Source organism: Triturus cristatus, chromosome 7 (assembly GCF_964204655.1).
Source record: "Triturus cristatus chromosome 7, aTriCri1.1, whole genome shotgun sequence".
Taxonomy (NCBI): Eukaryota; Metazoa; Chordata; class Amphibia; order Caudata; family Salamandridae; genus Triturus; species Triturus cristatus.
The window spans coordinates 548,430,151-548,446,117 of NC_140590.1; the positions used below are offsets into that span (position 1 = coordinate 548,430,151).

Here is a 15,967-nt window from a genome sequence, read left to right on the forward strand (position 1 = left end):
CGATGTAGTGCCTGCGTTGTAATGGTATGCGTTGTAATGGTATGCGTTGTAGTGTCATGCGTTGTAAAGGATGTTGCGTTGTAATGCCTGCGTTGTAAGTGTAGTGCGATGTAATAGTTGCGTTGTAAAGGTTGTTTCCCATCTCTATCTATGACCTACACAGGGGTACGTTCCTACGTCCCCCTTGCCCATATGCTATATAGTTGTTATCACGTCATACAGCAATCACGTATGTCTCGATATACTTAAATAGACACGCTATTCAGGACGAGTTTCAAGTTACTTACCTGACACCTGAGCCTTGGTACTTTTAGGTGCACTGATCTCACAAATAGTGCACCAGTGGTACAACCTAATGGCACATCACCGAATGAGCACCTTGTTTGCTGCTTGGCAGCGACTGATTACAGTATGGACATTAATACTTATAATTCTTTCATTTTTTGTCTTCTGTTGTGTGTCTGTCAGTCACAAGGATAAACTCTTTTCTCTCCACCACTATAATTGTTGGCGGGTAATTTTTAATATAATTTTTCACACTCGCAGTCCTCGGCAGGGTGAGCCTTAGCGCGCTCATACCACCGGGACTCTGCACCCCCACTCTGGTCCTGACGAAAGCTTGTATACCATACATTAAGGCAGAAACATGTTGACCGCCACAGAGTGAATCTGGTCTTCTAATTTTTGACCCTCACTCTTCTCCTTTTTTTAATATTTCCAATTAGCAAAACAAATAAAATTGCCTTTTTGACTCAATTGGAAGCTTTTAAATTCACTGTCACCTCACACGAACCCCGCTCCGCAGTAACCTGGCGTTACAGCACACTGGGATGGCATTCGGCCATACCCAGTGGAGCCTGATGATGAAGCATGTCACCAATCAGGTTGGCGAGTGAGGGCTTTATATAAAACCTATTCAGGTTTTTTCTCCTTAAACAGCATACAGTGTTGTTTTGAGTCAGCAGACTTGTGCTCCTTTGACCCTAAGAGGTTGTGTATAAACCACACGGACTTCGTTATTTTTTGACACTTACTCAGTGTACATTAACAGCACACTTTTCAACATTGTCCCCTCCCTGCATTGTCCCATTACAAGTACACATACATTCAGTACACCCATTCATTTCGTGTGCACTGTTCCAGTACAAAAGATTTTCTATATTTTACCATGGCGTGCCATTTGCAAACAGACACACTGCCAGCACACACGCTCTCACTAAGTGCGTGCTGCACAAGACTTCAATTTCATGTATTGTGCTTCACACCAGCACGCATACATCCAACACATGCTTTCATTGCGCATGCACTGCACAGTACATCTTTCATGTAATGTATTACTCGCAGGCATACATACTGCTCGATCCCTATACTGTACTCTTCCCAGGCACACATACATTCAGCTACTCCTACCTGTAATCCTGTGCAGCGTAGCACTCCAAGGGTGAGTTAAGCACACAGCAGCGAAACCTTTACAAAGGTGCGTGATCCAGTAAGCACACACTGGTGGCTCAGGATTAAAATGTCCTGTTCACTGCTATTGATCTCTACACTGTATGCAGCCACCACTACACTTGTGCTGCTTAACACTTGGAGAAGGCAGTAACCTTCCAACACTATGCGGGTAGCACTTTGGGTGACCCTCCCGGTCCAACAAGACCACAATCTGTGAGACAGGCCTACGTCATGACGCACACACGCATGTTCAGTGCTTACCTATAAAAAAAAAAGTTTAAAAAAATCAGCATCAGGGATCCAGACAACAATGCAGTTGGGCACTCAGGACAGAACTACATGCCTCCTACCGTGCGGAGGACTTTTCCGTCTCAACGATGAAACATAACAAAATCAAAACATATCACCCAGCAATTACTGGAGGTGAATTACGAAGGACATGGCACTAAGGTGATGTCTCACATTCCTCCAAAGTGCCCTGACAGAACAGACTCTGGGTCAATCTTTGAAGATTAGCAGCCAGTTAGGAGCTTTTATTAATTTGCTTCCTCAGCATCTACTATTTTCTGTTCTCGTATTTCATGTGTTATTGCTTTAATAGCTCTGTTTAGGTACCCAGTAATAGCAATGTCGTTTGATTTAAGGTTTTTCCTTCATGCGTAACGGTCATTCTTATGTTGAGCATAACAGACAGGGCAAGCTATCCAGTTGTGAAAGACATTGTGGGCTTTTCAAGAACACAGAGGAGCTTGCAGCCCAAACACTGTTCACTACTAGTTGGCTTTACTGTCACACTGTAACGCCCTGAACGTCTCAGGATCGTTTAACAGACACGACAATGAGGACGCAACCACTTGTGAAGGGTTAGTTCTTTTAATGAAGGCAAATAAAATACAAAGAACAAACAAAAGTTATAGTCACTGGAATCCTCCAGGCTAAGTACGTTACCAGCCCACAGCACGGATGGTCCTAACCGTCCTCTGCATATACGCCGATCCCGGCGTATGCCAACAGAGGGCAGAAATGAAATGGCCGACAATGCCAATCGGTAGGCTGTGAGGGGCACGAAGAGTGTTGGGGAGAATCGAGGAGTCAGGGAAACACCCAGCCGGGGTCTCTACCTGAAGGGAGCAGCCGCTCAACCTCTTCCTCAGACTGCACCGGGACGCGGAGTCACCTCCTGGTGATGCGTCACCGATTCCCCAATCACAAGCAAGAAGACTGAACCGAGAGCAGCCGCTCGATCGATCCTGTGGACTTCCGAGTCTGTAACGCGGCAAACACCTCCTGGTGTGCGTTACAGCTGGCAGTCCCTGTGTCTCTGGTCGGGCTGGGAGTTACGACTCCAACCAGCAAAAGCGCCACTGCGCTTGGACTCAGCCGAGTCAAAAAGCGAAGCTCAATGGTTGACCGGTAGAGCTTCCGGGTCCTTCACAGGTGACGATGGGGCAAGACACGGCCCAGGGAGTAACGACTCGACCTACCTCCGTTCTTGCCTTACTGGAGCACCACTCCGGAACACTGCTCTTCACGAAGCAGGTACGTCGGTGTAAACACAATATCCGACAGCCTTGTACCTCCCGGTTCCTCCCTTTATAGGGCGTGTTTTCCTTGAGTTATGTAACAGCTCTCCTGTTTACATAAGGGCGTGTTTCCCTTGAGTTATGTAACAGCTCTCCTGTTTACATAAGGGCGTGTTTCCCTTGAGTTATGTAACAGCTCTCCTGTTTACATAAGGGCGTGTTTCCCTTGAGTTATGTAACAGCTCTCCTGTTTACATAAGGGCGTGTTTCCCTTGAGTTATGTAACAGCTCTCCTGTTTACATAAGGGCGTGTTTCCCTTGAGTTATGTAACAGCTCTCCTGTTTACATAACCTCTCAACCGCTAAGCATCCTGGGAGATGTAGTCCGTTTTCGCTGGTTACCGTTTTCCTCCCCTCGTATGACAGGAATTCTTGACACACACATTAGCCACCTTCTTATGTGATGCCGTGCCCATCTCCTGCTTGTCCTTACCATGAAGCATAGCCTCTTAATCGTTGCTTTGATTGGCTGGCTTCTTAGCTTTATAAACGAAAGCAATGATTAATGGGCGCTGGTGGTAGTTGCTGGTGGGACCCGAACGTCACTCATTTTTGGGGGTTGGCACTTATTTTTCCTCATTGGACATTTCCCAAAAGCACGTGAGGGGGAAACACGCAAAGGGGAAAGAAGGAGAAAGATAAAAACGGAAAAACTGCTACAAACAGAGTAAGCAGGAACCTCCAAGAGTGAAATTAAAGGCTGGTGACGTTTGGTTGCCGATTAAAGTGGCATGAGGTGGATTCCATGCTACGCAGCCTTCTACTATTCGCTAAGTCCACATGTATTAGAGCTGGCTGCAGGCTTCCAAGCAGAGCTTTGGGCACTGGCACTCATCCTTTCACAAATTAAGAACTGAATAAAAGTATCTCAGTAACAAGATTATGACTTACTCACTGTAGAGTGCAGTCAAACTGTAACGAGGCCCCAGGCGTACCTGGAGGCCTGCTCGACAGTCAAAGTATGAGGGAAAGTCACTGCAGCATTGGAGGGAGAAAGCTAGGAAACAAGTCATACAAATAATAAGAGCAGGGGAACAATCAGAACCGAGAAGAGAAAAAACAGTAAAGGTGAGTGTACAAGTAGGCCAAGTGTGAACTGAAACATAAGCAAAGTAGTCAAACAACTACTGTTGCCAAACAGCTTGCCTCTGCACATAGTATGTCTTTATACTATCACTATCTTTATTGTCCTGGAAGTGCTACTGCCAGGATTGGTTTTACTGTGGCTGGTGCTGGGCTACTGATCTGTCCGAGTATTTGCCATTTCTATGCAGGTCTGTATTTTCCAGTCTGTGTTACACAATCTCCAAGTTTGATGTCTTAAGTGTGTTGTCTGTGCTACCGTGTCTGTTGAGCTGACCCATAAGATGCTGCTAGAAAAAGCTGAAAGGAAGACAGCTAATATTAATGAACAAATGAAATGCCTGGGCCTGTGCATTAAGAACAAAAAGGTGTGAATCTGAAAAGATACCCTCTACTTTAAGGTGCCACTAACAATGAAGTGAGTGACTGTTTGAGACTGGTGCAGTGCCTATTTTGCAACCAAAGGGGTGCTGGCAACGAATTCCCTTAAATACTATCTTGAATGATTGCTGGTGATGTACAACTATAGAATGTCCTCATATTCTGCTTGCATGCGTAATATTTTTCGACAAAATAAGAGTTTTTTAAAACCAACATTTTCAAAATATGCAGTCATAGACTGGGGGAACGAGATTAGGTTCTTAATGAAAAGCCAATAGCTGAGCTAAAATAATATATCCAAAATGGAATTATTTTACCTTTATGCAGATAGTGATGCAATCAATATTTGTTCATAATTGAATTAAATATTGTGCATATGATTGTTTTATTAGGATGGCTTCTGGAGTGTATATTTTCAGAGTCTGAGAATTGTAGAAAATGCAACTTTCTTTACAATTTATTTAGGATGCTCTGTCCAAGGTCTTCATTGGCCCTATGCAATAAAGCGTTGAATTGACATGGAGTGTGTGGTCTCAGTTATAGATCAACAGAGGATGTTGCAGGACACAACTAAGGTGTGTTGGTAAAATAGTGCGATATCAGTGAATGAATAATGAAGCAGTGGCAGGTCAGAACTGTGGCCTACTGACACAGCAGAGCACAGCATTGCAGGGTATGAAATAGGATAAAACTGAAGAGATTACAGAAACCTAGTGGGTGGTTTTGTAGAGGTGTGTAAGGCCTATGACTGCACTTGAAGGAATGCTGTGAGTACCAAAGATCACTGAAAGAGCTGTGCAGGGGTCTAGCTTCTGGAACAACCAGGGGTACGTATTGTAGCTCAGAAGTGAGGGACATTAGCAGAGCAGTGGGGAGCAGGAGCCTCTGTGTTTAAATCAAGGTGGCAGATCTGTAACTGCATTAGCAAATCTGTGTGAATCCCAGTACTGTAATCGGAGGGGGTTACTGCAGGGAAAGTTGAGGTGCTTCTGTGTGGGCTCCACTGCTTGTCCAACAAGTAAGTGCTACGAACCAAGACGAAGGGGCATGGACAGTTCTGTGTTTTGCTCTAGGAATATATAAATATAGAGGATTGACCCCAATTACTCCTGGATGGAGCACATCACACACTGCCAACATGACCCAGCATTTTCACACACAAACGACGGCTATTGCAAATTTCTCATTAAAGTCCATTGATAACTAGGAGCCTTGTTAAGAGCAGAAGGCAGAGATGGAACCCTCAGTCATATATCCGGAAATGAGTACCTTAGTGACTCCAATCTGGAATAGATCAGATGGCTCTCCAATTATCTTCGCCAACACAGCTGCACAGAAATCTCCTTCCTGTTCCCAGGTCTGGCCTCTGCCTGCAAGATAACCATATCTGGAAAAAATGGGCGTACAGGTGAGTCACTGCCTTACCATGGCAAAGGCAGGGATGGAGGGTACATGCGTGAAAGAAAATCATCAAAATGGGGACCACCTACCCCTCACATTGTTTTCAAAAGGAAGGCACACTTGAATTTACAGGTTGTCATGGTTCGGCCTTTTCTTTGGCAGTAGTGGGAAACAAACCTGCATGAAACAGTGCCTCATGCACACAGGGAACAAAGATACCCTACTATTCCATTTTTAAGACTTTTTGTTGAAAAATTGCTCAGCATGCAGTAAGTACAGGGATGACATGGAAGAGGAGATTTAGTATGCACTTCAGTTAAAGCAGGCAGGAGCAAAAGTAAATCATGGTGGTACATTTGAAATGGAGCCTTTATGGCCAATGACATTTTGTAGTTCACAGAGTAGAAGGCATCTAAACGACAGTGTCCCTTCTTTCATCCCCAGCTCCACCCCACATACTCTGTACCCTTGAAAGTTGCGCCAGCTACGCCACACTTTTTCCCACTTCTTCGGACAGCCCCTGCTTTGATAGACCACTCTAAGCTGGACGCTACCCAACTATTTAATTTCTACACAGAGGTTGCCTTAGTACTATCAGAATTCAATTTGATACTTGAATGCTTCAGCCCTTCATATTCTAATTTTATAATCACATTAATTCTTGCTTTATTCCGTAAGTACATATTCAATTTAGAAAGGGATGCGTAGGGAGAGGAAGGGTTAAGTGAGCAGGGTTGGGTATACTGCAGTGAGATTTTTTTTACTCCTGAAGAAAAAAAAAATTGAATGACAGTACATTAGAGCTTGCAGAAATCAAAAAGAAAACGTTCGATTGGCCCAAGGAGCTTTATTTTCCTTGGGCCATCTCGCTCCCAAGGGAGTTAGACTCCACTTAGATTGGCTGCCAGCAACATGAAAAAAATGTTGCTGGCAGCCATAACAGGACTCGAGGACTTAGTCCCCTGTCCTTAACAAGTAGTTGTTTTTCTTTTCTTTTTTTAAACATGAGGGGGCAGGGTAGAGATACCCTGATGCTCTAGGCCCCATGAGGAGGACCCGGAGGGAACCCCCCCCAACCCCCCCCCTTTGGGGAAAAAAAAGCAAAGTAAATCGACAAAAAAGGCAGCAAATAAATGGCAGACAGGCCACATTTATTATGTTTGTGCCCAGGGGGGCCACCCCCAGGCTGTTCTCATAAAGGAGGGCACCCCTCCTTGAGCCTCCAGAGGCCCTGGGGAGCCCACCCCGGGCCCGAAATTAGTTTATGTGGGAAGTGGGGCTTCGCAGAATGAGCGTCTAAAGGGCCAAAAGCTTTTTCTAAATTGGGAGGGGGGGGGGCAGACTGTCCCCTTCCAGAGCCATTAAAACTCCCCGGGACCCCATCCCCGGGGTCTGGCTCAGTAGCTATGTCCCAGTAAACCAACCCCTGGGACATAGCGGTTTCCCTGCCCGCACCATTGTAGGCAGAGAAACCGGTGTTCGCGTTCTCTTGGCAGGAGCATTTTCAAAACGCCCGCCAAGAGGGATCAAACACAAAGTCTGCTCCCAGTGGGCGGGAGCTTTGAAAATGCTCCTGCCAACCGGAATCAGACTTTTGATCTGTTTCCCTACCCGCACTAAAGCAGGAAGGGAAACCGATCAAAATATTGCTCCCGCCTGGATGGAGCAGCATTAGTAGCTGCTCCCTCCAGCTGGGAGCAAAGCCGGCTGCCGCTGCATGTGGGAAGCCGGCTGGGGCCGTGGGGGCATTGACCTCCCGAGGCCCCCAACAAGTATATGGAGTAGTTTCTTACCTGTAACTCCAGTTCTGTAGTAGGCTGCCAGCAACATAACAAAAATGTTGCTGGCAGCCATTATAGGACTCGAGGACTTAGTCCCCTGTCCTGAACAAGTAGTTTTTTTTAGTTTTTTTATTTTTAAACATGAGGGGGCAGGGTAGAGATACCCTGATGCTCTAGGCCAAATGAGGAGGACCCGGAGGGAACCCCCCCCCACCCCCCTTTGGGGAAAAAAAAGCAAAATCAATCGACAAAAAAGGCAGCAAATAAATGGCAGACAGGCCACATTTATTATGTTTGTGCCCAGGGGGGCCACCCCCAGGCTGTTCTCATAAAGGGGGGCACCCCTCCTTGAGCCTCCAGAGGCCCTGGGGAGCCCACCCCGGGCCCGAAATTAGTTTATGTGGGAAGTGGGGCTTTGCAGAATGAGCATCTAAAGGGCCAAAAGCTTTTTCTAAATTGGGAGGGGGGGGGCCAGACGGTCCCCTTCCAGAGCCATTAAAACTCCCCGGGACCCCATCCCCGGGGTCTGGCTCAGTAGCTATGTCCCAGTAAACCAACCCCTGGGACATAGCGGTTTCCCTGCCCGCATCATTGTAGGCAGGGAAACCGGTGTTCGCGTTCTCTTGGCAGGAGCATTTTCAAAACGCCCGCCAAGAGGGATCAAACACAAAGTCTGCTCCCAGTGGGCGGGAGCTTTGAAAATGCTCCTGCCAACTGGAATCAGACTTTTGATCTGTTTCCCTACCCGCACTAAAGCAGGAAGGGAAACCGCTCAAAATATTGCTCCCGCCTGGATGGAGCAGCATTAGTAGCTGCTCCCTCCAGCTGGGAGCAATGCCGGCTGCCGCTGCATGTGGGAAGCCGGCTGGGGCCGTGGGGGCATTGACCTCCCGAGGGCCCCCAACAAGTATATGGAGTAGTTTGTTACCTGTAACTCCAGTTCTGTAGTAGGGGTATCTCGGTTATAGTCAATCATGTGAATAGTCCCGCCCATGTGCGTGGACCCCAGAGCACTTCAATAGAAATAGTCTCTTAAGTTGTCCTCTTCTGCAATCCTGCATAGACACTGAAGAGAAAATAAAAGACAAATAATGCAGCCTGAAACCAACAAGGCTACACTGGCCAGTACTTCATCCTGAAGTGAAAAAGATAGCTAGATAACAAATTTAATCATTTTGCTAAGTTTCACACATAGAGAAACTCCCCTTCACAAAGATCACTTTTTCATGATAGAGAGGAAGGGTTGGACAGACAAGCCCAACCCTGCCATTATGTGTCTGTAAATGGATACCGTGCCTTTAAGGAACCCTCCAGAGACCCTCGGTATCCCATGATGCACAGCCAAAGGCCAGTTACTTTCAGTTCTTTTTGAAGGTGTATAAAGCCAGGCCTGCTGCATTCAGGATAGTACTGTTTCATCCACCGGGGATGAGGGCGGGTTGCTTATGACTATAACAGAGATACCCCTACTACAGAACTGGAGTTACGGGTAAGAAACTACTCCTTCAGTAGTAGGGGATCTCTGTGTATAGTCAATCAGGTGAATAGAATGGCCAGCCCATCCCAAAAAACCAAACCCAGCGGTGGAAGAAACAGACAAACCCACTACTGTGCAAATAGATTCCTCAGCGAAGCCTGCCCAACCTGAGCATCTGCCCTGGCATCAGAGTCCAGGCAGTAGTGTTTAGTAATGGTATGGACTGAATTCCAGGTGGCAGCCTTACAGATTTCTACAATAGGGACATTACGGAGTAAAGCCGCTGTAGCAGCTTTACCTCTGGTAGAGTGAGCCTTAGGCTTACTAACGAGAGTCTTGTTAGCTTTCTGATAACACAGTTGGATACAGGACACAATCCACCTAGAGATGGACTGCTTGGAGGTAGCAAGACCAGTCCTGACAGAACCATAATTAACAAACAATTGATCCAATCTACGAATCTCCTTTGTCTTATCGAAGTAGAATTTCAACACCCTTCTCACATCAAGTGAATGAAGGGACCTCTCGGCGGGAGAGGAAGGATGCTGAAAAAACGTGGGCAAAGTAATCGTCCGATTCACATGGAACTCTGACACCACCTTAGGAAGGAACTTTGGGTGAGTTCTCATGACAACCTTTGATGCATGAAACACAGTATAGGGCTCTTGGCAACAGAGAGCCTGGATCTCACTCACCCTGCGAGCCGACGTTATAGCTACAAGGAAAGCTGCCTTCCAGGACAGATGCTGGAGAGAAGCCTTATGAATGGGCACAAAAGGCTCCTTCATTAGTCTAGACAGCACCACATTAAGCTCCCACGGAGGCGAAGGACGCCTAATTGGAGGAAACACCTTCTTCAAACCTTCCAAAAAATCTTTGATGACTGGGATTTTGAAAAAGGAAGTTTGTGAAGGGCATTTCCTATACGCAGTTAACGCTGCTAGGTGAACCTTAATGGAATGAAAATTAAGGCCAGATTGAGCCAAATGTAGTAAGTATGGGAGAATGAAATCCTCCTTGCAGGATGTAGGGTCTGCATCTATAGACGCGCACCAAATGCAAAATCTCTTCCATTTGTATGTGTAGGAAGTCCTTGTAGACGGTCTTTTCGCTTCTCTTAATATCTCCATGCAGTTCTGAGGGAGATTTAAATGTCCATACTGCACTAGCTCAGGAACCATGCTGCCAAATTCAGCGACGAGAGGTTGGGATGCACCATCTGCCCTCCGAACTTTGTGAGAAGGTCCGGCCAACACGGCAGACGAAGATGCGGCAGGAGAGAGCGGTGTAGGAGGTCGGTGAACCACCATTGCAGAGGCCATTCCGGAGCAATGAGGATCAACACTGTCGGGATCAGGGGAATGGGTGGAAAAGCGTAGAGAAAGCTGTTCGACCAGTTGGTCCACAGTGCATTCGCCAGCATCCCCGGTTGGTAAAACCTGGAGGCGCAGTCTCGGCATTTGCGGTTTTCTGCGGTGGCAAACAGATCGATTTCTGGAGTGCCCCATCTTGCGAAGATTTCTCTTAAAACCTCGTCGTTAAAGACCCATTCGTGATTTTCTTGAACGCGTCTGCTGAGCGCGTCTGCCTGAGCATTCTGCACACCTGGTAGATGAGTCGCCGTTATCGTCAGGTCCCTGGCCAGCAGCCAGTTCCAGATCGTCTATGCTTCCCGAGACAGTGTGCGCGATCTTGAGTCCCCCTGCCTGTTGAGGTAATACATTGTTGTTGTGTTGTCCGTCTGTACAAGCAGGGAACTGGTTCAAAAAGATGGCTGGAAGGATTTCAGCGCCAAATGAACCGCTCGGAGTTCCAGAAAGTTGATGTGATACGTTGTCTCCGCCTGGGACCACGTGCCCTGTATCTGGAGGTGGTCCGAATGCGCTCCACAGCCGTGGAGAGAATCATCTGTCACAATGGTCTGGGTCAGTATCTCCTTATGGAACGGAATCCCTCTGAGAAGATTGTGAGGTGAACACCACCACTTCAGGGACTGGACGGGGTGTTGGGACAATTGGATCCTGTCCTCCCAACTCTCTCGTTTCTGGGCCCACTGATCCTCCAGACATTCCTGCAGAGGCCGCCTGTGGAGTGAGAAAGATACAAGAGGCAATGGAACCCAGGAGAGAGGACACCGTCCTCACCCTCGGCGAGGGAACGGACATGAGAGCCTGAGCCTTCCGAAGGATTGATAAGCGTCGCTCCTCCGAAGGACACATGCTTGCCTTGAGTGTATCGATGGAGGCTCCCAGGTACTGCAGACACTGAACAGGAGTCGGGACAGACTGATGTGAAGACCCAAACGATTCAACAGAACGGCCGTCCTGTTGAAATGTAGTTGTGCTTCCTGAAACGTGGCAGCTTTGATCAGCCAGTCGTCCAGGTACGGATAAACGAACACCTTGTTCTTCCTCAGGTGCGCTGCAACCACCGCCATGCACTTTGAAAAAGTCCTGGGCACAGACTTCAGGCCGAATGGAAGCACTGTATATTGGTAATGATTGGTGCCGACTAGGAACCGCAGGAACTTTAGATGGTTCCTTGCAATGGGTACATGGAAGTACGCGTCTTGCAGATCTATGGTGCATAGCCAGTCCCCCTGATGCAGCCGAGGATAAATCTGGTGCAGGGACAGCATGCGGAACTTTTCACTGCGAATCCATTTGCTCGCTTGTCGCAAATCGAGAATGGGTCTGAATTCGTTTTTGTCCTTTTTGCGTACGAGAAAGAACCTGGAGTATAGACCTTTCCCCCTTTGAGGAGGAGGAACCCGTTCTATCGCCCTTTTTCTTAACAGGGTATCGGCCTCCACTTGAAGTTCGCACAACAGGTATTGTGAACGAACTGGTGGAAACGATGGAGGAGGGCTGATGAAACGTAGACCGTATCCATTGCGAACAATATTCAGCACCCAATTGTACTGAGTTATCTTTCTCCACTCTGCCAGGTAATTTTGAATGCTTCCCCCCACCGGAGTGGGTAACAGAAGAGGGGGAAGTAACCTCTCAGGGCTTAGAACCAGCGGGGGCCTTGTTCCCCGATGTCGACTGCTGGTTACCTCTGTCTCTCTGACGTCTCTGAAATGGTTGCTGTCGAAACTGCTGCTGCTGATGTCTAGCCTGACGGCCCTGTCCGCGTTGGAACCGTTGGGTAGAGTAACGCTGTTGGTAGGGGCGGAAACTCCTGTGCTGCTCCTTCGGCTTTTCCAAGTCAACAGCCTTGAGGGTCTCAACTTCAGCTTTCATTCGAGCCATCTCCTCGTCCGCATGGGAACCAAAGAGGGTGGAATCCGAGAATGGGAGATTAGCGATGCGCTGCTGGGCCTCCGGTTTCAAGGAGGTGAGACGCAACCATGAATGGCGTCGCAGAGTCACACCATGACAATATCCATGGGCCACAAGGAGAGAGGTGTCCGCAGCCGCACTGATAATCTGATTAGAGACCATCAGACCTTCATTGAGAACCTCCTGGAAATCTTCACGTTTGTCTCTAGGCAGAAGTTCTATGAACTGTTGAAGGGACTCCCACAAGGAGCAGTCGTACTGGCCCAGGAGGGCAGTAGAGCTCGCTGCCTTCATCGAAGTGGCTGCAGTGCTGCAGATCTTCCTCTCCGCAGAATCAAGCCTACGGCTTTCCTTGTCCGGTGGAACTGCGGTCGAAGGGGCCGTAGCGTGCTGCTTCTTCGCCGCCACCACTATGACTGAGTCCGAGGGGTGGGGAGATACACCCGAAGGAATGCAGGGTCCGAGTCCGGGGAGCAGTATTTCTTCTGAAGCCTCGAGGGTGCAGATTTCACTGAGGCAGGCGTCAGGAACAATTCCATCGCCAGTTCCTCCAACCTGGGCACCAAAGGAAGCAGAGGCCGAGAGGCTTGCTTCCGCTGTAGTGTCTCCAAGATCACCGATGTAGTAGGGGCAGGCACGGATAGCGCAATGCCCAGTTTCGACGCTCCCCTTACTAAAACCTCCTGAAACGTGGTAATGTCATCGACAGGTGACACTTTCGGAGGTGGAGAATCAGACAGGGTAGGCGAGTTTCTTCCTCCACTAGAGGACTCCGTATCTCTAGTATATCTGGAACTTGACCTCTCGTGATGATGATGGCGAGATCTGGTAGAAGACCGGTGCCGGCTGCGAGAGCGATGTCTTGGCCAGGATCGAGATCTTGGCCTTCTTGGTTCCGCCAGGATCACTGGCACAGGTGGAGCCACCGGTGGCCGAGGAAGAGGCTGAGGTGGAGGAGGCGGTGGAGGAGGAGGTGGTGGAGGAGGCGGTGGAGGAGGAGGCGGTGGAGGAGGCTCAGGCATCCTAGGCCGCAGCAGCGACTGATGAGGAGCCACAGGCTGAGCTGGTTCCGGTGACCTGGTCGTAGAATAGGTCCTGGAATACTCAGAGTCCGAGGTAGAAATTACCCTCCTCCGCTTGCGGGCAGACCTCGAAGAGGAAGCTCTGGAAGCGGTGCCCCTGGATGGCGAACGTCGATGTCGTCGCGATCTTGAACTCTCAGAAGAGGAGAGGCTGACCACAGAAAGTGGCAGGTCTCTCGACGTCGAGCTCCGATGGTACCTCCTCGATGTCGACTGTCTACGTGACGCCGACTTTCCATGTGACGTCGAACTTCTCCTCGATGTCGACCGTCTTCTCGACGGCGACTTTCTGCGCGATGTAGATCTTCTCGTCGACGGCGACCTGCGTGTCGACCGCGAACGGCGGTGTCGCCTCGACGGCGAGCGCCGATATCTCCTGGACCCAGATCGACGACGATGATGTGTCGACGTCATCTGTGATGTCCCCGACGTCGACCTCGTCCGAGGTCACGCTGTTCTTCCCCTCAATGCTGATCTTCAACGTCGTTTAGACCCAGAGCCCTGGGTCGACGGGGAGCATATCATCGTCATACCTGGTTTCGACGTCGTCGCCTTCGAAGACGACCGGGACCGGCGTCGTTTCTGGACCTTTTTTCGACTGGGGAGGCCGACGCATGGGTTGTGGAAGAGGAAAGGCTCTCTCCATGCCCAGATGTCCCGCCTGTTGTCTTCTCTGCTCCAGGCCTTGAAGGCGAATCTTCTCCCTGTCATGCAGGGTCCTCCTGGAGAAGGATTTACAGATGACACAGGAATCAGGAAGATGAGATGTAGGAAGACAGAGTATACAAACTCTGTGAGAGTCCGACTTGGCATTTCTGCCACATTCTGGGCACTTGTCAAACAAAGATGGCATTTCGACAAGAAAAATGTGGGCTAACTGCCCCAAAAAGACAGCAAAAGTAAGGTAAAGGCCCAAGACGTCAAGTGAAACACTCAAACTAATAATAAAGCTCAATAATTTGAAGATATACCACAAAAGGTAGAGCTCAATTCTCCAGGGTCCTGCTAGCAGGAGCCGGAAAAAAGGAACTGAAAGTAACTGGCCTTTGGCTATGCATCATGGGATACCGAGGGTCTCTGGAGGGTTCCTTAAAGGCACGGTATCCATTTACAGACACATAATGACAGCCTATGGGGCTTGTCTGTCCAACCCTTCCTCTCTATCATGAAAAAGGGATCTTTGTGAAGGGGAGTTTCTCTATGTGTGAAACTTAGCAAAATGATTAAATGTAATTGTTATCTGGCAATCTTTTTCACTTCAGGATGAAGTACTGGCCAGTGTAGCCTTGTTGGTTTCAGGGTGCATTATTTGTCTTTTATTTTCTCTTAAGTGTCTATGCAGGATTGCAAAAGAGGACAACTTAAGACTATTTTTATTGAAGTGCTCCGAGGTGCACACACATGGGCGGGACTATTCACATGAATAGGACTATACACAGAGATCCCCTACTACAGAAGGTGGGTGTGCTAAGGGGCACAAATGCAAGCCCTGGGGCAATAGGGTCACCAGGGCTGATAGCGGCTTAGGAAGGGGCTTGTGGCCCCCCTCCCTTTAAGTTTTAGAAAAAGCCCAGAGGGATGGGTCCCCTGGGCCTAACAAGGCCGGAGGAGGGGGCCGCACGGCCCCTCCTCTTAAATTTTAGTAGTGGCCCTCGGGATTGGGCATACACAAGGAGATGATGGCCAGAGCACTGAAACATTTCACTCACCCCTAGTCACAGATCTGGGTTGAATCCATTATCGCTTTTAGCTCAATTCGCCACCCCAGTTCAGAGACAGCTATATGCAAATCAGTCTTGACCCTGGGCCTCATGGGAACAGTCCAGCCGGAACTGCCAAGCCATGTCTTCCCTGGACGGGAAACAAGCATTCTGGAACCGGTTTCGGGCTAACAGCCCTCATCAGCCAGGCTAGCTTGAATCCAGTGGCAAAGTGAGCAAGGGACCCATGCCTAGGCATACCCTGCCAACTTAAGGTGAACAAAGCAAACACAAGGAGATGATGGACGGAGCGCAGAAACTTTTCACTCACCCCCAGTCACAGATCTGGGTTGAATCCATCATTCTTCTTTAGCTCACTTCACCACCCCAGTTCAGACACAGCTGTATGCAAATCAGTATTGACCCTCTGCCTCATGGGAACAGTCCAGCCCGAACTGCCCAGCCATGTCTTCCCTGGACGGGAAACAAGCATCCTGGGACCAGTATCAGGCTAACAGCCCTCATCAGCCAGGCTAGCTTGAATCCAGCGGCTAAGTAAGCAAGGGACCCACCTCTGAGCATACCCTGCCAACTTGGGATTGGGCCCCAGGGCTTAATAAGGCTCGGGAGGGGTGCTGCATCGCCCCCTCCCTTTAATTAACAAAAATGGCCCTGGGCTCCCCAGGACCTAATAAGCATCGGGGAGAGGGGCCACATGGTCCACTCCACCTTTCCCTAGGTGA

General features: G+C 48.8%; 1 protein-coding gene across 1 annotated transcript in view; it reads right to left on the reverse strand.

The window, feature by feature from the left end:
* Window positions 1-15,967, reverse strand: part of MYO15B (myosin XVB) — a 1,465,505-nt gene that overhangs the window by 1,102,505 nt on the left and 347,033 nt on the right. The window contains exon 13 of the mRNA XM_085614939.1: window positions 5,769-5,886. Coding sequence (XP_085471065.1) covers window positions 5,769-5,886 — 118 coding nt within the window. The remainder of the gene's footprint in view (window positions 1-5,768; window positions 5,887-15,967) is intronic.